Source organism: Acanthopagrus latus, chromosome 20 (genome assembly GCF_904848185.1).
Source record: "Acanthopagrus latus isolate v.2019 chromosome 20, fAcaLat1.1, whole genome shotgun sequence".
Lineage (NCBI taxonomy): Eukaryota > Metazoa > Chordata > Actinopteri > Spariformes > Sparidae > Acanthopagrus > Acanthopagrus latus.
The window spans coordinates 7,083,196-7,106,129 of record NC_051058.1 but is presented as its reverse complement, the minus strand read 5'-3'; the positions used below and the strand labels follow the sequence as shown (position 1 = coordinate 7,106,129).

Sequence of the window (22,934 nt, the reverse complement as noted above, 5' to 3'; positions counted from 1 at the left end):
TCTAATAGCATGACAGAGTGAGGCAGAGAGGCGAGGAGACAGACAGCTGGATTGTATTTGCTGCAGCTGTGTGTTTGGATTACGTTGAAACATGACCCCCCCCCCCCTTCCCTATGTCCTGTTCTCCAGAACTTTAACTGGTCTTATTTTTCAATGCTTTGGTCCTCTTTGATGCAATTTTACACGTCTTCTCTCTCTTCCCTTTTGCCATCTATCAGTTTCTCCGTCTCATTCTTCCCTCTCCTCTACTCTCCTCTCCTCCTCTCAGCCTGACGGAGTGCTGTGGGGCCTCTGCTGCTGGCTGCCTCCCAATCTGTTACATAACAGTACCGCCAGCCTCCCTGAAACACTGTGGGGCTAGGCTAGCCTCGGCCAGGCTACCTATCTTGCTATCGTATCTTAAATGCTGCCCAGCAGCAAAGCGTCTGTCTGTGTGGGCTCTGATTGCATTAGCATTTTTAATTTCAGGGGGCAAACTGATCATTTCTGGCGCCTCTCGAGCAGAGACGAGCACTATTGGCACAACACTGCGGTGTACAGTAAGCTACGGCCCATCTATTGTCATTATGCAAGGGTGGGGACGCATGGGGACGTGATCTTTATCGCTTTATGTTTACATGTCTGGGTGATGAAGTCAGCCAACATTTAGCCACAGTCTCTGTTCACATTTAGACCACGTTAAGATAGAAAAGAAAATGGAAGCATGTTGGGATATCTTTCAGAAACTCCCAGTGGCAACCGAGCTGATCGACATTCCTTTAGACAGTCAAGGGGGTTTTGTCACTCTGACATGAACAAAAACAGCCAATAAACATCACAGTATTCCAGTCTCAGGGTCTGATATTCACAGTCTGGCCTGTTGACTTTAACTTGCCTGTGTTTCTGCAACACCATAATATGCAGGGTTTCACTGTAAGCCTCACGCTGCAACAGCCAACTGCTTTGATTTGTCCCCATCAGTGGTTGTAGGTGTAATAATCAGTAAAATCAGCTGCCGTAACCAAAAAATAAATCTGCAGGCTCTCTTGCCACAGTGGCTCATGATTACAAATCACTGTTCTGGCTTCCTGAGGACACATAAAACACTGCCTCGTTGCATTTATCATTTACAATCCACCGTCTAGTCTTGGCAATAGTAGCCGTAGTCTGTGTTACGATCTGGAACAATCTGTTCCGACATGAAATGAGAGGGTCGCTTCCACTGTCTGTGACACCTCTAACCTACTTTCCCCCGACAAGTCCCCATCAGTTAGCCCGGGCTGTGTGCTCTGTTCCTCTACCCTCAGCTAATGTCCAACTCTCCAGCCCTGACTGCGTCCTGGCCCCTGGCCTGGAGCCGGCCCTTGGGGAGCAGCAGTGCCTTGGATGGACAGTTGACAGCTGCATTGACCTTTCCACCTTCTCAACACTTTCATCCACCCAGTTCTGCTCAGTGCAGACCCTGCAAACTTGGCCTCACTGCCCCGCCTGTTCGCTTTTGTTCTCGGAAGCCTCAAAGGCACAACCCTGGAAACTACATTTGCAATCTACATATCGTATTTGTCACCAATCCAGACTTTTTAAACAACTTCTTTTACAGTGTACAGCCTTTCCATTATTAATGATTTCATAACATCTGGAAGTTTGCACTTTATTTCTTCTGTTAAAACTTGTTTTTAAAAACGTTTTTCCATTCAATAAACTTTTATAAATCATGTTTCCAAACCGACCATGTTTTCTTGACATTAATGGTTTATGTGTACAAAAAAAGAATGCCTAAACTTAGAGTTAAAGTTTTACAGCTAACAATGCAGAGCAGCCATTATCTTACACAGAAGTGCACCAACACTTAAGACTGGAGTGTCAATACACCGAACATTTACAGCTCACACCGCACCTGGAGTCAGCAAAGCCCTCCTCACTTTACAGGTAACTTTCAATCATTTTCGTTTTTTTTAAAAGACAAGACAGAGACTTGAAAGCAAAAGTCGGCGTACTCAAACAGACTTTACCTGACTGGATAGTCATATCCCTCTGCACCATGCTGAAGGGAAAGCTTCACCCTCCCGGCAAGATTAGCGATTCATACTCCCAACACAAGCAGAATAAAAAAGTGACTGGGAAAAGAAGGCTGGAGAGAAGTTCCAGTGACAGAAGAAGCCACATTAAAACACGTTTTCCTCTCACCGGCTCGCAGCTGATACTCCACAGGTAGCAGTGCACCTCACATTCCCCTTCTCTTGACTGTCTGTCTACAAGTGTGTGCACGCCTCGACAGTGAGGGCGTGTGTAGGTCTGTGTGTGTCTGCCCCTTTATTGCTCCTTGAATAACAACACCCAATGGTTCCAACCCCTCTATGGCTACACCTCTGTTTCACTCCCATGTACAAACTTTGGGTCACTCCTCTGCACTCTCTCAGCCAGTTTGGAAGTACAAAAAACTGAAAAAGAAAAACAAGCCGGTGCCAAGCCTCACCTCCTAAAATACAACACGCCCCCTCCTTTCTTGCTTTCCATTTTCCCTCGCTTTCCTTCTGCTCCCTCTCTGAGAAGTTATGCAATAGTGCCATTACAGACATGACCTCCCCCTCCTCTCCTCTTCCCCTTCCTCCTTCTTCTTCTGCTGCTGCTGCTGCCGCCACCGCAGCCCACACTCAAACTAGCTTCTCCACCTCTTTTGAATGTTTTGAATGATCTCAGTCACATTATCATAGCTTTCACGGGGCTTTTGTTTGCAGTGGAACAATTGAGAGGCAGGTTTGTGACTGAAAACAAGAAATGTAATTCGCTTTGAAGATCCCTTTCTGTCGTGTCAGCCTTTATGTCATGAATCACAGCTAACTCTCTAACAGACGCATGCACACGGATGCATATGGACATTAACATCTGTTCCTGATCCTCATCCTGAAAACATGTCACCTCTCTCTATTTATACTTGCACGTTTGTTTAACAATAAACCTCCCAGCACTTGACCATGACTGACAACAGGTTACGCAATGTGTTTATTGCACAAGGTTCCTTCCTCACAGATAAGGCTTTGATAAGCTTTACTATAGGGGCATTCCAGTCTGTTACACTGCCCAAGCTGTATGCAGACACATGTGATGCATCGCTCCAGAGCTCTGAAAGCATCTTCATGTAAGCTGAGCTACAGGAGTGCCTGCAGCAACATGTCTGCTTCTGGCTAGCAGAATTAAGTGCGTAAGGAACAGGGGTTGTTTAAGTTGGGAGTGGTGGCCTCAGGCTATGTGTGTGCAAGAAAGAGTGTGTCTTAGTGTGTTTCACTGAGGTAAACATGGTCCTGTGACTACTTGTCACAGTTCCATTCTTAAACATTTCTGAAATGATGTAAACATTTCTTGAAATATTGTTTGTGTATTATAAATTAAGTTTCTTCTGTTTTTATTTCTTCTGTTGCAGTCTTTGGTTAAGGCTCACTGTACTGTGCCTCAACTTCTTTTTTTAAACTGTTTTTATTGTGTGTGTGTATTACTCTCTGCCACTGTTAGACCCACCCTAAAGAAGGTAAATAATTTACGTGTCTAACTCTGCCGTACCTTCCTCTCCTGACAAATCAAGTGTGGGTCAACCAACTGCATCTCCACAAAAACAAGGCGGCCAACGCCCAGCTGGGAACAATGGTTGATGGTGCAAGGTGTGTGTAGGTAAGTAAGTAACAGTTACTCCATTACCAGGTCTGACCTATGCTCTGATATCTCAGCTTATCAAACAGACTTGGCAGCGGAAACATTTGGAGACTTTGTTTGACTAAAAGACTCTGTGTAGCACATGCCAAAGTGCACCCTATACTACATGACTGCAGTTGTATGTTGTGTTAACTGATGGTGCAATTCCACCAAATATGTAAACTGCAGTCTAGTTGAACTGGGTCAGATGTGAAAAATCTGATCATTCTTAGCTAGCAGAAATCACAGACACCAATTGTCTTGACCTTTAATCGACTGGGTTTTGGTGTTTTTTTTTTTTTTATAGTGTGAACTGAGAGTAGGAAACTACTTGAATGTAGTTTTATTGCTGTAAAAACATAATTGTTGACATCTGGAAGCCAGTAGCTGCAGGTGCTTGGATTAAAACAACACGAAGCAACAACTATCAGCAAAATGAACTAATGTTTGCTTTAAATAACTTAACAGAGCTCAAATGGAGTTCTTCAAATATCTTGTCAGACAGACTAGTCAAAAATCCAATACTGAGCTTACAAGGCAAGTTTAACTGTATCACATCTTTCAAGAAGGCAAATCGAGATTTGTTTCACAAACATACACAAAAGCACAGAATTATATAAAACAGCCACAAACACATTTGAGAAGCAAGAATGAAAGAAAATGTCCATCATTTCTGCTTGTAGAATGACCCACATTCAAAGCTTCTACTGAGATTTTCAAATTTAAAAGTTTGACCTTACCACCCTAAAAGAATCAAAATCAAATAAAATGCTTCAGTTGAATGGAGTGATTCCAGCCATCACTGGAATTAGATTCATTGGAATCTAATTCTACAAATAGTATAATCCTTACTATATTAATATTAGTGGCAATAACACATTTAAATGAAAAATGAGACACGCAAACAAAAGAAAACAAAAACAAATCAAATATTGATTTAGAATTTAAATGTCAACGTTATGAATTGCTTCAAACTATTCGGCACACACTTATTAACAATTAATTATTTTTCACAACAGTTGCTGCTTAATTGACTGAATCAATTCATCAGTTCAGCTGTATATGCCCATATCCAGCTTCTACTACATGACAGCAGAAAAGGTTTATATGCTCAACGGACAGACTTGAGTTGGATTATATTAAAACCATCACCAAGAGCTCACAATGGCCACGCTAACAAAACCCATGTGCAATAAACACGCTATCTCTGAGCTCTGTGACTGTCATTTGTAAGCTTTGATCAGTTGTAATTTGGCTGTGTGAACCTAAACAGACCAAACACATAAACCCGGTGAAGTCAATTTTTCCACTGTGATTCAAACCAATGGAGGCTGCTACATGTCACTCTGCACAGAGAGCCAAGTGCTTTAAGCGCCGCACTAACTCCAGACACAAAAAAGGCCTTCAGATTCAAACACAGCAGACGTGCAGCACAGTCTAATCTAGCGTAGCAAGAGGTCAGCGCAGTGGAGCAAGCCAATTAGGTACGGCAGCTTCTTCACTCCCTTCTTTCTGGAGACTTCACCACACACAGCCCTCCCCACAGACACACACACATACACAGCGTCACCTTAGTACTTAAACCTTCATGTTTCTCTCTCTTTACCACCCTCCGCAGTGAGGTAAGCGCTCCACTGACAAAAACAAGACATACAGACACACCTGACATTTCACTTCTGTCTCTCAGATAAGTGTTTCTTCCTCACTTCTACTTGGCCTAAACTTATGTAACATGTTCTCCATGCACGCTTTTTAGCTGAGAGGAATTCATGTTGGGAAAAGGCCACCTGTGTGAAGGATGAGCTGTACTTCAACAAAATATTACATGAGCTGGAAGCAGGAGTGTTGGCCTACAATGTCTGCAAGGGTGATGTGTTTACAGTACATTCAAAATGTGTAGGGGCTGAATGAAACCCCATCTGCAAGAACGGAGGTTTAACATGCTATGACGAGAAGTAACCAGGAAGTGTGTGTCCTTCTCTTTACCAGATGATGGTTGTGACTGACCACCAAAGAAGAATGAGAGAAGATGAGTGCGGACTGGAAACATTTTGAAAAACAATCAAAAAAGCGCTTCTGTAAAGTACTTGTCAATTTCACACCGAAATACGTTTTCCATTCTCATCTGCTTTAAGCAGTGTTCAAGTCAGAAATAGCTCTGGATCAAAATAATGGCCCTTTTTCAAAGCCGAAACCATGTGCAGCAGTTTTCACAACTGTTCCTTGGACTATTCTGCTGCAAAAACTGAGCCAGGATGATCCATCCAAAGATATAAAAATACCAAAATGTGGGATTAAGCGTGGTGATCGAAATTGAAGAAGTGTGCATCCACCATGCTCTCACCATTCTTTCTCTCTTGCAGAGGCATCGGGTCGGGTGCAGGCTGAAGGGATAGCTCTTGGAGCTCACTGGTCACTGCCTCACTCTGCGGGCTCGGGGCCAAACCTGGAGTCTTGGAGGCTTCCATGCTGCCAGGACTAGGCTCCTCCCCTTTCTGTGGGTGTAGCGTTGCCATGGTGACAGAGAGACCTGCAGCAAAATAAGGACATTAATAGTTTGACAACTTATCAGATGACTCCATGTGAAATAAACACAGCAGCTACTGAGAATAAACTGGAAATGTTTATTTCAAGGTGCAATCTATAATACTTAAATAAAAGTAAAACATAATTCACCATACGCTATTGATTTAACGCCTAATTCAGAACATCACATTTAAAAAGCTCAGGGACTCGAGACTTAGAAAACTTCGGTCCTGATGCAGAGTTGACATTTTATCATCTGACAGGTAAGCAGCTTATGATCTAGCTGCAGAGCACATAATCCTGCTGGCTGATGTTTGTCTTTGATGGAAAAACAACAATCATCAGGTCATCACAGCATCATAGTCAATAACATTTTAAAGTCACCCTGTGGTGTTTTCGTTGTTTGGTTGTCATTTTAGCCATTTGCCAGTGCACAGGAATGAAACACAAAGATGGTACAAGTAAAATAAGCCATATATTCTACTGTGACTTTGAGCAGTGTGGCAACAAAACACAGTCAGTTTATACTTAGAGATATGTATACTGTGCTTTTTCACTAGTAAAACATGGCAACGTTTGATAAAAATACCCTTGGGTCTAATTTCTGAAGTCCTAGCCACTCCTTTGTTCCATCTGTCTCAGACACATAATGTATTTGTAAGGTATTGTTTTATCAGGAAAAAGTGTTTCAGATTCAGATTGTCTGTATTAGCCAATAAGAGTTAAGTATTGAAACCAGTCATTGAACCTGGGGCACTTTCACAAGCTACAACAAGTCAAAAAGTTCCCACTCGGGGAACTAAAGATGTCTGTTTAACTCTCCGTCTGCCTCCCTCACATACACACAAACATCTGGGGAAAGGAGAAGAATGCAGGGCTGTAGGCTAGGGGATTAAAATCAGCCGTCAGAGAAGAATTTGCATGTTTGAGCTTTTACAACTGTTGCTGTGGCCGCTGCTTTGGACAGACTCAACTTTGTTTATGGATTTTTTTCCCCTCCCTTTTAACTTTTTGACAACCGTAGAGTGATTTCCATACATTTAACCTTTCTAACAACTTCAACAAGACCCACAGCTGGAGGCATTTCATAAAGGAAGCTATAAAAGATGTGAATGTTTGTGAAGGCTCAGCTGAGACTTGCTTACTGTAAAAAAGGTTTACTTGATTAAGCCTAAACATCTTTAAAAGGCAATTCAGACTGACTCAAGCCTCGAGACTTAAAAGACAGTTGACATTCTGATGGTCACATAGCAGCACATTTTACACATAAATCAACATTAAAAAGGAAAATGTTAACACAAAGAAAGCCACAGAGAGCCCTTGGCAGCACATTATAAACCACTAGTGAGTACAGACTCTTGACACCTTGAACTGCAGTAATGGCTGCAGCCCTCTCCTTGTAAATGTGTCATTATAGGACCCAGTCCAGCATAAATAATGTGAATTTTCCTAAGTACCCTAAATGAATGTACATATACAAGTTCCAAGATAAGATTAAGCTACTTTAAAGGTGCAATATGTAAGAACTGGCCACCTGTCAAATTCACACTCAAAACAAAAAGGGAGCAGCATATCACCAGACTAGCGACTAACTGCTGTTAACTGTAGCTGCTGTTAGCTAGTTAGCTCAGCCAGCAGTTTGGACTTTGAGCTTGGGTTAGCTGGTTAGCATGCTAACATCAATAAGATGTCTCCGCAACTCAATACACAGACGTTATAATGTCAAATCTGCTATTAATTCACATTCTATTCATAAGTCCGGCTGCTGTTTGAAACTGTGCACAGCTGTCGTGGTTTTTGACATTTCTGACATTGTGACTTGTCATAGCAGGAAAGCACAGGTGTTACTAATAACATTAACAATGTCTCAGTTCTATTCCAGCCTTCCAGTAAGTCATGTTGTCAGTAAGTCAGCATGCACAAAACTAGGACACTGAGACTGAAGCAAGCAAATGGAATTCAGCCATCATTAATTTCATTAATTACACCTTTGCTTGTCCTACTGTGACAAATCAAAATGTCTTCTGTGAGAAATGAATATTATTAATTAGGAGGAAACTAAATCCTGGTAGTATAGTGGGAAGTTTGTTACTCTTTCATCCTGAACACAGCCCTATTAAATACATTACAATGACACTAATGTTTCTAAATACTGACATGCACAGCACAGCAGTAATTACTGAGGAACACCATGTTTCAGACTGACAGGTACATGTGTAATAGAAACTGGTTGATCTGATGGAAGTGAACACAAACCTGTCTGAGATTAGCCTGCTGTAGAGGGATATGTATCCACTGTAACCGGGGTCAAATTTATTTACGCCTGCTTTACAGAGCAGATTCTTTGAGATTCACTGGAGTAAGCCACCCGGTGTGACTGGTTCTCTTCCTTCATGAATACACTCCCCTGGACTGAACAGGCCCAGTAACTTGGGCAGCACATCACTAACGGTTGTTTACAAATGCAGGCCCGCCTGCTGCTGCTGCTGCGCTGTGTGTTGTGTTGTGTGTTGATCTCTCTCTTGCCCTCCGTGCAAATATGTGTTTCCTAGCCGAGGGGTTCTGATGGGGTTTCTGTCACTGCTGCACAGTGAGCCTGAAAACAATGAGGCAGTGTTGTCTGAGATGTCACTCTTCTCTCTCACAATCAAATGCTAGCACACACACATGCGTCTGAATAGTGGCACACTAACCACATGACACACTAAATGCATGCGTGTCGCTGGGTTCAGGATGTAGCGAAGCTTTATTATGCTACATTTAACGCATTAATGGACTTTTGCAATGCTTGCTATAACAGAATATAAATCAAATCAGAGATATAAGAATATCTGCAGACATATCGAACAAAGGCAAATGTGCTTACGTCAACAAGCTAATATTTCAAATATTGTGTGATTTAAAATACCAAAAACACAAGCGACAGTTCTCAATTTTTTTTGTCTGCAGAGTGTATCAGAGTCTGACCGATATTTTTTTTTAGGATTGATGTTGATACTGAATTAGCAACTAAAAACATTCTGATATCGACATATCAGCTGGGTACACATTTTTGCCACGATCCCTCAATCCCCTTTTTTGATACCTTACATTGGAACTGCACTTGCTTGGTCATAATATAACCCGATATCACATGGTGCTGATGTTCAGAGTCAAAACAAGTCTAGCAAAGGGAGTCACAAGCTTTTCCAGTCAGACTGAGAGAAACAAACCAGGAAACCGGTTTGGTAGGGGAAAGATATACCATGACAGTAAAAGCTTATGGTGCTAAAATGCAGCACTAAATCAAGAATGAAGGGTCAGGCTGCTGCAGTATGATGGGAAAGTACCCTGGACCTTGACTAGTATTAGATAATGTACTGCTAGTATTATTGTAAAATCAAAAACAGTTCAAACAGCTATAATAATGTTTGACGTGGCTTCAGGACAACATGTGATCTCTGCCTCTTCGTATATTTGAGATGTTTATCACCAATCAACAAGACATCAGAAAGTACGTCTTGCTTTATGCCTCTGTGGCGTCCCCAACAATTCAGTTTCTCAGGGCCCAGGGGTCCACATCAGGTGTAACACTAGTAACTAACAGAGATGTGTTTCCAGAGATGCTCACTGATGCATCAGTTGCTTCATCCTCACTTTCCCAAGAAGGTTAGGGTTAGGGTTGCTGTTCCGACATGCACTGTGTACTGCTCTGGTGCAATGCACTGAAGAGAGACACTCTGTACTCCAGCATTCCTCTCCACACGCCCACACTAGCCTTTCAGATTTGAATCACAATTACAAAAGGTATACACAGAGACAGACAGCCGCTTTGTATCACCATCACACAGCCTGAAAACAATCGCAACCCATTTTCAGTGAGCAGCACTGCAGCAGGGCAAAGGATGTTTCCCACCTGGTGTGTCACAAAACTAGGCTCGATGGGGGACTCAGCAATGTTTTCTTACCTGTATGACTAAATCAGCACGGGGCGTTTTCCCATTTCAGCAGGACGGAACTTTGAACGGTTCTGTTGGATGAAAGACACAAAAGAGCAAAGGTTCAACAGGCGATAAATGATGTCTGATCTCTACCCCTGCCAAACCCTTCTCCCTACTCAACTCCTTTACTCTGCGGATTATGGTGCTGAGCAGCGGTACTTCTATCAGTGTGGAAGAGCCACTGAGCAGGTTAAAAATGATTAGAGAGGATTATATGGGCTAGCTGAATCCACGGTGCGGAAGGCCTTTCCACAGATGTCATGGGGCAGCAGCCTACAGCTGTCACTGTCCAAAACACAGACATGCTAAGCTATTGTTAGCTTGTCTGGGATGGGAGTTAACCCTGGACAAAATACACGCAGGTTTAACTAAAGCTACGATGTGAAAATCGGACACAGCCAACAATTATGAACGTGAAAGGTTGCCAACTTAAACATTACATGCTAGTTTCTAACGCCGGCTCGTTTGAAGCCTTCTCGCCATCCCTGTTTACTGCAGACACCCCAAGTTAGCTAGCTACCGTTAGCATGCTATGTATCTGTTAGCCACTAACCCAACTCTAGACATTTAGGTTAGCTAGCTGTTCCTGCCTGTCCTCTCTGATGGGCAAGCTAGCTAATGTCGTGACGCTACCTGTTTAAATGTGTACATATATATGCTTACGTTTCATGGTCGCCGCTTGTGTGTTGTGTCTGTAAGGATAAAACGGCTTTGGCATCACACCACCACCACTTCCGAATCACAAAGGAAACTTTAACCGGAAAACCCTCCGCTGCGTGGGACGCAAAGACCCACTTCCTTCACGACACCTCCCTGATCAGCTTACTAGTAAAAGTTAGTTCTCTGTGACAGGAAGAGAGAGTGCAGTAGAGTAATGTTAGCGTGTGTCAGATAGTGTCCTGGCTTCAATATAACATGTGTCGTATTTAACGTGAAGGAGGAAATGAAATAAAGGCAGATGTATACACACAGTAAACAACATACACACCCCCTGCACAGTCTCTGTCTCCATCTAGTGGCCAACTGTGTGAACTTCGGGGGGCAAGAGCTACAGGCTACAGGTCGGTAAGTCACTGTGCAAGACTACTGGTGCAAAACATGTTCACTCTGTGTCATTTCAAGTAAAGATGAAGTAAAGGTCACCCTTATGATTAACTTAGTTCTTGATTAAAAGTGTTGCTCCTGAATTAACTTATCAAAAGTAATTTTCTGGCAATAAATGTACTTAAAGCATTAAGTAGCCAACAAGTAAAAAGGAAATTATAAATCTGTATAATCTATATAAATAAAATAGAGTAAAATAAAAAATATACTCAGATAAAGATATAATGTAGAATGGAATAGATATGCTGTATACACTAGATGGATCCATGTTTACCTGTGCCATGCTGAAAATGTTCCTGAGATATAATACAGTCTATACACTGATACAGACTGTTAGTACATACATGAGCACCATCTGTCATCATCTATGAGTGGTGTAAACGAGTCTTAGATGGCAGCTCCTTAGAAGGACCTTATTTTGCAAAAAACGTGTATAGTAGTGAATGGAGAGAAAGAAAAAGAAACAGCATGTGTAATCAATAACACAACCTTGTGTGCACATGTGATGCATGCTGTATTAACTAAACATGTCTAACAACGCCAGAATGGTTCACAGTGCCCCATCATATCTAAAGTTTGGAAGATATCTGGATTTTAAAAGAAAGAAGGAAAGCTGGACCAAATGATGGCCATTCGTAAAGTCTAGAAGAGCGATTAAGTTCCCTGGCTGCATGTCAGGTGTCAACACTCACCTGGTGTGATGGCAAGGTGAAACGTGTGAGGGCAGCGAGGACTGTGTTGATGCTAGTCCAGCTTGCACATGCAACAAAACACAAGACAAAGACACTGATAGACACTTTCTCCTGCAAAAGCTCTGCGTGTGCTATGGTGATCAGATTTTCTCCCCATATTATTCTGAAGTGGGACATTTGTTTTCCATCTCTTTCCTGTGCTGTAAGAAACAAAGATACTTGGTATTCCCTTTCCTTTTTCTTTCTTTTTTTTTTTTTTAACGTATATATGTATTTAGTGTATTAGAAATACTTCATAAAAGACCGGGGGACCCCAAGTACTGCCAGTTTTATAGAAATGATTTATTAATTCATAATGAAAAATGAATAATGACAATAAACAGATGCTGAGAACTGTACTGCATCCTATCACACTATTTTGTCCAAATGTATTGTCGCTGAATCCTATCGAAGTCCATGTGTCTCCATGTATGTTGGATCGTCTTCTAAAGAAAAGATGCACAGCCCTACCACATGAACATGGGAATGCTTCAAATATCAAACAAAACACTTTATTTAAAAAAAAAAACAAACAAAAAACATAAATCAAACTGGAGCACAGCTCCCATTGGATACAAATGATATCACAGCTGTACATCATGTCTCTATGGCAACGACAGCAGATCCAACTCATCCATCTCTGAGTTACTGGTATGAAATATGAACGTGTGGGAATTCAAAATGTGCGTTTCACAGTCCCTATCTCATTTCCTATCTCGTTTAAAGTGCCTCATTTTAAAGGCTGAAAAACCAAGCAAGGCACATGATTATTTCCGTATCAGTGTCGAAAAAAAGAAAGGTCAAAGAAGATCCCATGAGCGCATGGTTTTGTTTTCTTTACTTGAACTGGTTAAGTAAGGAAAAGACTTAAGAGAGACATTTTATAAAAGTGAATCAAACTATTGGTTGTTCGCTCTCTTCGGCACCGAAACACCTGCTGATGGTTCTCACACACTCCCCAAAACACAACAAAAGCAAAAATATTGCAGGTAAAAACATGCACAGTAGCAAAGTATCACAGGACGTTTTTTGGAAAAGAATATAGAAAATATGTTTTCATGTCCTGACTTGCTCGCTCACATTAAGAAACACTTGGATTTGTCATCAGCCAAATACACGCAAACTACAGTTACTACGAACAACCTGTACAATGTAATAAAAGACCTCTTAAAGACGGACGTTGTCTCGACTCTTAACAGCAGCATTCATCAATGGTGCTTTGTTTTACGTTTTCTTATTAATGAACCATCAGTGTTATTGAAGCTGGCACATTAAAACTGTGTTTAAAAAAAGACCTCTGAGCACACTGTTAAGACTGAGGACAACCTGCCTGATGGCATCAATTAGTAAGATGGTGCTGTTGTAGAAAATAAGCAAAAATGGGATGAAGCTATAAAGTTTCTGATGGAAATAGTTAAGGCCAACCAGCAAAAACTGTCATAGTTTCCTCAGCACAGTGTCTGGGAAATGTAGTCTTAACTTGAAACTTTAATAATACAGGCTTTTCCCTGTACTTCTTGAGAGAAGGTGGCTAAGGCTGGAGATCATGCAGACAGAAAATAACAAAAGGGCACGGAGCCTGAGGGAAAAAAGTAAAAACACAGATGATGAAGGAAAAAGAGCTTTTCAGAGTGACCAGGGAACAGATACAGTCACAGGTGGATCACAAGTGTTCAAATAGTATAACAAATGAATCAAAAATGCATTAGCAATCAGAATAAGAGTTCAATTTTTAATAATTTCTTGATATCATACTGTCCACTAATTGGGCCAAATCAGCATTAAAGTGATAATCTGGGTCTTTGTCTCGGTCTATCACCTGCAGTAAATGACCGCCAGCTCTCCTTCTGTGTGGAGAAGACGTACTGATAAACGGGGCCGACAGCAAGATGTAATTTAACCACCTAAAAAGGCACACCTAAAAATAAATAGATCTGTTTAAGTGTGCGCTGTAATTTGAACATTCTTGGTGCTTTACATTGCCGTCAGACAGCCGCGTAATACAGGGCGAGCGAGTAGGAATACAGATGTTGGACGTACATTTGAGAGAATGTAGTCTCAGAGGAAACGGCTGTCGGACGGCAATGTAAAGCACCAGAGAAGTTCGCCAAAGTACAGCATACACTGAAAAAGGATGTGAGTAGCTAAAATGCGTCTCGCTGTCGGTCCTGTTCAGTAATACAATGCCTCCCTGTTGGTGCTGTGCGCTGCTTGAGCCGATGGTCATCTACTGCAGGCAATACAGACTAGGGATCACATCAAAATACCTGAATGATCACTTTAACGTTTTGAAAATGAAACTTGTTCTCTCGAGTGCCACACTCGCTTGATATTTCGTATGAAAAGAACAACAAAGGGTGACCAATAACTCAATGATATGGAAAAGCCTGCAATACAGCTGGAATAAGATGGCAGCAACAACTCTAAAGTTTACAATGGGCTGTAATCATGTTTGAAAACACATGGCACCTTTAACGTGCCATTTCGTTCTCCTCCCATACCGTCTTACACCTTATCCAGCCCTCTATCTTACACAATTAGAGCTCAAAAGTTGATGTAGGGATAAGTGTTAGAGTTTCAGAAATGCACCAACGTCTTTGCTGAGTGTTTACAAATGAGTGGGAGAGAGGACAAAGAGGTTTAGTCTTGACGACGATACCGGCCAGCAGCACCAGTCTGAATTCTAATTAGTCCCCAGCGTCGCAGTCGCAAGGTGAAACCGGCTGGTGGTGAGATCAACAGGCAGATTGCTGGACAAGGTCGACTGGCGACAGGTGAGATAACTGATCCTAAAAAGGAGAACCATCAGTGTGATGTCCATGTGGTTCACACCTCCAGCAGTGCCAAATGCAGCAAAACACTCTCTTTTGATGTGCACCCACAAAGCTTCGTCTTCCTTTGTCAAATGATCGTAGCAGCAGACCGAAGAAATGGAGTGAGAGCTTCTCTTCTTGAGCTGTCTCTGGCTGCTCTCAGCAGTGTGAAAAGAGTCACACTGCTTCGAGTCTAAATGCAGGTTATAGGTGGTACAAGTTTTTTGGTATGGTTTGGAGTAAAGGGTGAAGATCAGATGGCCATGGGATCTCTTCTGGAGAAGGTCCAGTCCCACATGATGCCGTCTCCATTTGGCAGATGGCTGGACGGCAAGAGGACCCGTGTGACCCAATGACTGAGGAACAGAAGGACAAATAGCTGGATTTATGGCTAGAAACAACAAAGGACATTCTCATACATGCGGTCCTGACCGGGAGTCAAGAGTTGGTCTGTAACTGCTCAAACTTAAGTTCACAAAGGAAATGTGTTGTCCCTTTAAGGTCAATTTGTTCAGTCAATTTATTTGGTCAAGCAAATGAGTGTTAATTTATTTAGTTAGTTTAAGCTTAAAATAATATTCTAAATTTCTCTTCTGATTGAAATTAAAAACTACATAGTGCACCTTTAATGGAATACCTGTGATAATATGCAAAAAAAGACTAAAATTAGCAAAAACCTTATTCAAGATTTCAAGCAGCTATGAAATGTGAAAACATGACTGCACCACTAGGTGGCTCTCTATCAAAACAAAAGATAAGACATTTGCAGAGTGTTGAGGAGACAATGCTCAGCTGCTCACAAAAGACTGAAGTCTCAGGGTCTGATCCAGACCTGTTCTGATCTAGAGCCGTTTACCGATCGGAGGAGAGCTCAGAGATTACTCCCTAACTTTTGAGAATAAAAAGTGGATTCATCTGCACTCCTGTTTATCAACCTAAATCCGTGACCTGTCATTCCATGTATCATATTCTGTAAATATCTCTCTGTCACAGCCAAGTCACCCCCTCGTCACTTGCTTGGATTTGTATTTACGACAGTGTTATACTCAAAATCACACAAAATGCCAATTTTGACATGATTTTGCTTTACCAACAGATGCGCTGTAAACAAATACAGAATTTGCTCTTGTGTTGTATCATTTTTGGAAAACGGGTGACTGAACTCACCTCCTTTTTTCTACACCAAGCAGTAACTTCCAGTTGTTCATGTTACCATGGTGATATGGATTTCTGAACACCTGCATGAGAACAGAGGGAACTTGTAAGCTTTTTGTCTTAAAACATACGTCTGATACTGACTTTGTACAAGTGCACGTGTACCTTGCCCTTCTCCCGTAGTCTTTTGGTCTCCTTGCGGTTGATGTGTCGCTCCACGCTGGTCTCTCCTCTGCTGATGAGTATGACATGCCAAAGTGTGAGTCCTCCCAGAGCGACTGCCACCGAGCTGCAGGGGGGAACACATTACAACTTGACCCGTCTGCAACCTTTACCTGATATGTAAACACAGGGAATATACTGCATGTAGTAAAGTGTCTTTTTACCTGGTCAGCACCCAGAGGAAGATGAGACACTTGTGAGCAGTGGTTCCCTTTAATGTTTCCATTGGAGGGGGGGTCATATAGTAACTCTGAAAGAAAGAGTATTCATATCAGAATCATATAGGTGTATATATTTCACTTCAAAAGGTCGGTTTCGAGGATGGTCAGTGCCTTCTGAGGTCACTTTGGCTCAGGATCAAAAGGCCACTTGCAATATGGGTAAAATTACAAGTCTAACATGCTGGGTCCTGTTCCTGGTTAAGTGATCTTTGGTTGCACGGGACATCCAAACTTACAAAGTAATTGGTATTTGAATCCTAGAGCTGTTTGTTTACCAGATGGCGAACAATCAACTCAGTGATAAGATCATCCTGGATCCGATAAATATGAGCGCAGAGGGAAAAGATCCTGTTCAAGTCTCCTGTTTCACTCGTCATTAGCCACCTGAGCCCAAATTCTTCCTTGTTACTACCGTCTAGCAGGTGCTACGGTGCAAAGCTATAGCTCCTCACCCAACCTCGCACTATCAACAACACCTGGACAAACCTCAAGAAGAGAGAAAATTAATCTTGTAATGTTAAACTTATGGGGTTTATGAGGTGGATCATTCTTTGTTCAAAGGTCTGATGATGGAGCCTCACCTCTATAGCGCTGTAGGCCTCCAGAAACAGTTCCCTGCTGCTGATGCTGCAGTAGATGCAGCCCAGTGTCATGTACAGGCAGAAGGAGAGGAAGTAGCGGTGGTTGAAATGGCCCACACAGTTGTTCAACCAGGCTGGAAGCATGTTCAGTTCGATTTGTGCAAGGCTGGATATTAAAAAAATACATTTTAAAATAACGCATATTTTTTTTTTAATCTATTCTCTTTTGGGTCTTTTATGTGTTACTTGTCAGAAGGATACGACAGTGGTGGTCCATCTTCAAAACGCACCTTTAATGAAGCAAAGACAGATCACCATGAAGGATTAAAAACACAAAATAAATGACGAATTCTGTACACGAGCACCATCGTTTCATCATCTTACGTGTTGCAGATGCTGCAGTGGTGTGTCCTGGCCGGTTTCGGAGTGATGCATTTCTTACAGATGGACACTGAAGGTATATGAACTTTGTCCTGAAATAAACATAAAAATAAACAAAAGAGAACGTGTAAATGTCTTATTGGAAGAAGTCTCAACCTTTTTTCTGCAAAACACTAGTGAAATAATTTCAACAAATCCAAAACACAAGGCAAGAATAGGGTTGCAACATATGAGATTTTCTTGGTACCCTCTCAAAAATATCAGGGTTTCACTGTTTCACCGTGTGCAGTATTGCAGATAATAATCCGAATATCAGTTACAATGACCTCAACAAAATGAAAACTGATGCCCTAAACCATAATATTATTTTTTGAAAAACACTTGTACAGTAAAATTCAATACCATAGCTAAGCAAATGTCCATTTTCATATCATGGTATACCATGAAAACTGGTATATGGCGGCAACCCTAGGCAGGAGTAATTTGCTTTTAGTTTCATAATTGTGTTAGGGTCCCTTATCTTAAGATGACATGTGATGTCAACCAGCATGTCAACTAGAGCTGCAACTGACTGATTAAAGGTGCAGTATGTAGTTTGGGGGAAAACGTTTTAATGTGAAAAGAAAAGAAAATAATCTTCATTGACGGAAGTTCATTTTCATGACTGAATAATCTGAATGAACAAACTGACAAAGGACACTTAAAGGACAACACAGTTTCATAACTATTTTACATTTAATTTGGCGGACCCTGCCACCTCTCTAGCTTCAAAACAGTATTCTTATGTATTTTCCTCTGAGAACAGCTTTTTTATTCAGTTACGGAAAACAATAACTATCTATCAAATTATTATCATATTATTACCTCTTCAATGTTGTAAATATTACATTCTGAATTTCCTCTTTCTGAAAAAAAAACAAAAAAACAAAAAAACAAGAATTGGTACCTTGGGTGGGTGTCCTGGGGAGGTGGTGGTGGCCTTGTAGTAATGGAAGACCACCATGACAAGAAGCCAGTGGCCGCAGCAGAGGTGCCAGACGACCCAGTGCAAAGGATAAGCGCTGAGGATTGTGGGTAGGACGAACAGATAGATGATGACTACAACTGAGGTCGTGAGCAGTATGACTAGAGTGACAAACACCTGAGAGGGAGACAAGACAAGAGTGGGTGAGGAGTGTAGTTTGGGAGTGTGGAAGCATCCATAATAGAAATCAAACCCCCTCACCACTCCAAACCAGCGCGTCACATTGTCCACAATCCAGTAGACGGGTTCAAACGCACAGTCCAGCAGAGTGTCCGAGTTGCTGAGGCTGTTGAAGTACAGTGACTTGAGCAGCAGCTTGCTGTAGCTCAACAGCTCCAGGAACCTGCTGCTGGCCCACGGCTTGGTTCCCCCACCTCGGCCTCCTCTCTGCGGGCGGCACAGCCGGCACCAGCGCAGTGCGAGTCGCATGGCCCGGGAGAGCTGCCACCTCCAGCTGCTGCTCACACGCATGCCACCCCCTCTCCTACACACTCTGCCCTCCAGACACACGCACACACACAGACACACACACCAACAGTTAGAAACGCACGCCGCGTAAAACAGAAGCTCCTCGTAGCGTAGCTTGACAACTGTTGAGGGTTCCATTGTCATCTCAAGTGAAGTTTCTTTCAGACGAGGGAGCCGAGATAAAAAGAGCAGAGGCTGAAGTCAGCACGTGGGACATCCACAGCCTGAGAGTGCTGCCTTTCTTAGAAATGACTAAAGCTTGGTGATGGCATCTTCTTTGTGACACATGTCCTTCTTAGTAAACAGGAACTGGGGCTATCAGGTAATGAGCTACGCCCATCGGCTCCTACAAATAAACCTATCCTGTGAATAATTCAAGGCAAATCCACATCTCCAGGCCAAAAACCTATTAGAAACTTGCAGGGGAGACGCAGAGTTGTAACCCTGTAAGAGGGAAATGCACAGGGATTAATGTCTTAAGAGGGAAATAAAGTGGCTACCTGATCCAGGGCATCATTTCATGAAAGTGAGTATTGGTTACACTGATAAGGCTTGTTCAGGTTCTCCAAAATAGCATGGCATTAATAATGAGAGATGCCAACCTAGGACCTCTAGTAGACAGTTACAGTAAGGTCTGAAAACAATCTGCTATCAGATGCTTCTTGACTTTCCCCTGCTGCAAACTTTGATCGATATCATTGTTTTACACTCATACAGCAAAAAAGAGTGCATGTGCAACAAGCCGTCTAACACAGCAAATGATGACACTGATGTGAATGTTTTTCATCCCATCTTCAGTGAGAGGTGAGACCCACAACATTAATAAATCATAACCAAATTAATTTGATTACATTAGAGTAATCATTCTACACAAATGTACGGAAATTAGAGTATACGTGTGTTTATTTTAAATGTAGGTTAACCTGCCAAAAACAGGGGTTTAACTCCTTTCACATTGCCAGTGGATGAGTTTTCCTATTGGTTAATTTGTGTTCCCTTCGTGTGTCACGTTAGTCATCACAAACACACAGAGAAAAAAAAACAAAAAAACAAACAACACCAGAAGTCGATAGAACATAGTTAAACAGTCTTCTTTTCTGAAATAGACACATTGTTTTATCCAGAGTTGGGGCCGGATGCTGCTACAGGAGTGAGACATCTCACTTCTCTTCCCATCTCTTTTGAGAGTTGGACATGTGCAGTGCTGATCGGGCAGCTGGCAGCGAGGCTCAGTTATTAGTGACAAGGAAGCTACTCGGGTGTGAACTACGGATCTCTTTTTCAAATGTACCACAGACAGAAGTGATGTTTAGGTGCTGCTTGACAGAGGCGGATTTGAAAGTATTAACAAGCTAGCAGTTTTGAGGGTGTTGTGATAACATTTAGCCACCAAATGTGGCATTCCATCTCCCCCCTGTCATTTCATTCATGTTGCATTCCAGCTGCTGTTTGAATCAGCTGCCTTCTGAAGTGGCTGCCAGTTTGTGCACTAGCTGAGGTTGCTAACAGTACCTAATGCTAACATTACAGCCAATCGAAGGAGATGAATATCAGTGACTACTGTAGCCATTTGACCTGGGCGTGAATGCCCACCGACTGGTAACACAAACTGATTCTGACCGGCCATACAATGCAGCTCTAAAAATGTTTTCAGTCTCATAATTTTGATTTAGAATCACATGTTTTTGAATATTTTTTATTTTTGTCATTTAAAACATTTCAGGATTCTTTTGTTTGTCCTGGCAAAAATGGGCCCTCCAGACAGATCAGACCTTTAGCTTTTCTTTGTGATCAATCAGGCCAAATCAAAGAAAATGTCATGACGTGAGAGACAGAGGAAATGCATTCAAAAAATGTGCCAACACTTGTGCTTGTTCACACACGCAGGCTGTTGGTGGCTGAATAAAAAGGACCTTTGAAAGGCGCAATATTAATTTGTATGTCCTGTACCTGGCAGAGACAGTAAGAACATGAGAGAGTGGCACACAGCGGGGCACCACAGTCTCCATGGCAACCCGCTGCCCTAAATCTGGTCTTAGAGTGAGGCCGATCACTGTCTGCGTGTCTCACTGTAATAAGCTTTACTTCGTTCTGCTGCCTCTCTCTCTGAGTCCAATAGGAGAAACATGTACATGTGTTGATGAGAAGAGGCTGCAGATAAACTTCAGCGTGTTCAAGTCATGCAGAAACAGAAGTGAAATGAATATTCACACCCTTTTTTAGTTGTACAAGATAAATACTTTTTGCAAATCAGTTTAATGAGTAAAGTCACTCTGGTACTTTGCTACTGAGATGTCACTATGTCAGGTATTTTCAAGGGTAGATATCAATCACTATATAAACAAACATTAACAGCATTTCTAAATTTCTTTAACTGATACTAAGCTGCCTTAACAATCAATTCTTGGATATCAGATTCATTAATAATATATGAAATGTGTTTTAATCATCGATAAGACTTATGTTCAATGCAAAATCCCAGTGAGTTACATTAGGAATTAGATGGACAGATAGACTAAACACCAAGTTACATGAATGACAAACTAAATAACACAAAATAATGACTTACTACTTTAATTGCAGAGTTCCTGTCTGTCGCTATTCAACAACTGGCTCAAGAAAATCCAGCCTATTCTGAAGCCACTTAAAAGCTTAACAGTAATAATATCAGTTTATAAAGAATGTCTTTTTGCACTCTTAAACTACATATTATTTGGATATTAATTCAAAACATTTTCTCATACCAGCATTTTGTATTTTAATGTTGATGTTTTCGATCTGACCATTCTTTTGTAATTTGTACCAGATAATACTTTATGTATTTGTGCCAATCTCTGATAGTCAGTTAATAGATTATTAATCGGTTATATTCTTAACAGCGATTGATTGATTATGATTAATCATTACAATGACTAATTGACAATGTAACAACTATTCTGTCTCTGACCATATTTACTGCTCTATTGCATTTTTCTTTCACTGATCATCAAATCTGAAACTGGGCCTGGTATAAGTGAAGAAACGCCTCTGGACATCCGTTCAAAGCGATGCATTCACTCACTGTACCTACTGCATATGAGGTAGACTGGAATGGGGCTTAAATGAAAACACTTCCTCTGGATTTATTACAGTTCAGAGTTGCACTGTTGTCAATCACCTTTCAAGCAAAAGTGGTAGTTAATATCCTGTTCCAGCCTCTCCAATATATTGGGGTCTGTGTTTCATTTAATTGTTAATTCAGTGTGTTCTCAATTTAGACTGTAAACAAGACAGAGAGGATGTCACCTTCAGCTTACTTGATGGATAGAGGGAAAAAAAACCTGCAGTTTCATTGATTGACTGAGTGAAATCAATATAATTTCCATCCATTTGGTCACCATTTTTGCCTCTTTGTTATATAATCTACCTATAGTTTGGAATAAATACTGAATGACAGCACCAGCAGTCACACACAGAACATAGTTATACTATTATACAAACAAGTACTGAAGCAAAAAATATCTTGTTTCACTTTGTAATGTAGTATATTGCTTATTCAGTACTCAGATCTTATCAGGACATGAGGGGGCTGAAGAATTCAACAGACGACTGAGGTTAAACAGTTTAACAAATGTCCACATCAAGACAGTTCACGCTATTCAGTCTTTTAACCGGGTGGTGAATCTTGTCAGCCAGTAGATGAGAACATTCCTCCCATTAGCTACAAAATGTCATGCTTTAACGTTAGCTAGATGCTAGCTGCCCCCAGACCCCTTCAACCTGCCCATGTTACCAGGCATTTTAAAAAAAAAAAAAAATGTATTCGTAATTATGGTACACTAACTCCGACCACATTTGTCAATGGCATACTGTACCTGGTCAGGCTGGGCGGACAAGCCTTTGGCACCACAGTCAGGTCATGGTCAGGCGGAAGGTTTAGCTGAGGTCCCCGCTGCAGAAGCACAGCCAAGAGTGGCGGTCCTGTGAAGATTGTCTATCTGACAGACATCTCACTCAACTGTGGCGAACAAACACGTCTTCCGGTGGACCGCTAGATGAATGTCCATCTTTTTTAAAGCACAA

The 22,934-nt window shown here is 41.6% G+C and overlaps 2 protein-coding genes across 8 annotated transcripts in view; both read right to left on the bottom strand.

Annotated features, from left to right (window-relative positions):
* mrtfab (myocardin related transcription factor Ab) overlaps window positions 1–11,102 on the bottom strand; it is a 44,084-nt gene extending 32,982 nt beyond the window's left edge. For 3 of the 7 annotated variants that reach the window (XM_037082295.1, XM_037082297.1, XM_037082298.1), the window contains exons 1-3: window positions 10,836–11,102; window positions 10,140–10,201; window positions 6,011–6,196 (exon numbers count right to left, since the gene is read on the bottom strand). In XM_037082295.1, coding sequence (XP_036938190.1) covers window positions 6,011–6,182 — 172 coding nt within the window. In that variant the 5' untranslated portion in view covers window positions 6,183–6,196; window positions 10,140–10,201; window positions 10,836–11,102. Of the gene's footprint in view, window positions 1–1,991; window positions 2,140–2,166; window positions 2,286–6,010; window positions 6,197–10,139; window positions 10,202–10,835 lie in introns of those variants that run through there. The other 4 variants (XM_037082300.1, XM_037082301.1, XM_037082303.1 and 1 more) reach the window with 3 other exon arrangements.
* A 1,342-nt stretch (window positions 11,103–12,444) lies between these two features.
* On the bottom strand, window positions 12,445–22,905 carry zdhhc16b (zinc finger DHHC-type palmitoyltransferase 16b). Its single transcript, XM_037080403.1, has 10 exons — window positions 22,727–22,905; window positions 18,606–18,897; window positions 18,327–18,521; window positions 17,384–17,472; window positions 17,261–17,289; window positions 17,000–17,133; window positions 16,362–16,447; window positions 16,141–16,264; window positions 15,988–16,058; window positions 12,445–15,176 (listed from the first exon to the last, which is right to left on the bottom strand). The coding sequence occupies exons 2-10, from the start codon at window positions 18,873–18,875 to the stop codon at window positions 15,074–15,076; spliced, it is 1,101 nt and encodes a 366-aa protein (XP_036936298.1). The 5' UTR covers window positions 18,876–18,897; window positions 22,727–22,905; the 3' UTR covers window positions 12,445–15,073.
* Between the last annotated feature and the right edge of the window lie 29 nt (window positions 22,906–22,934).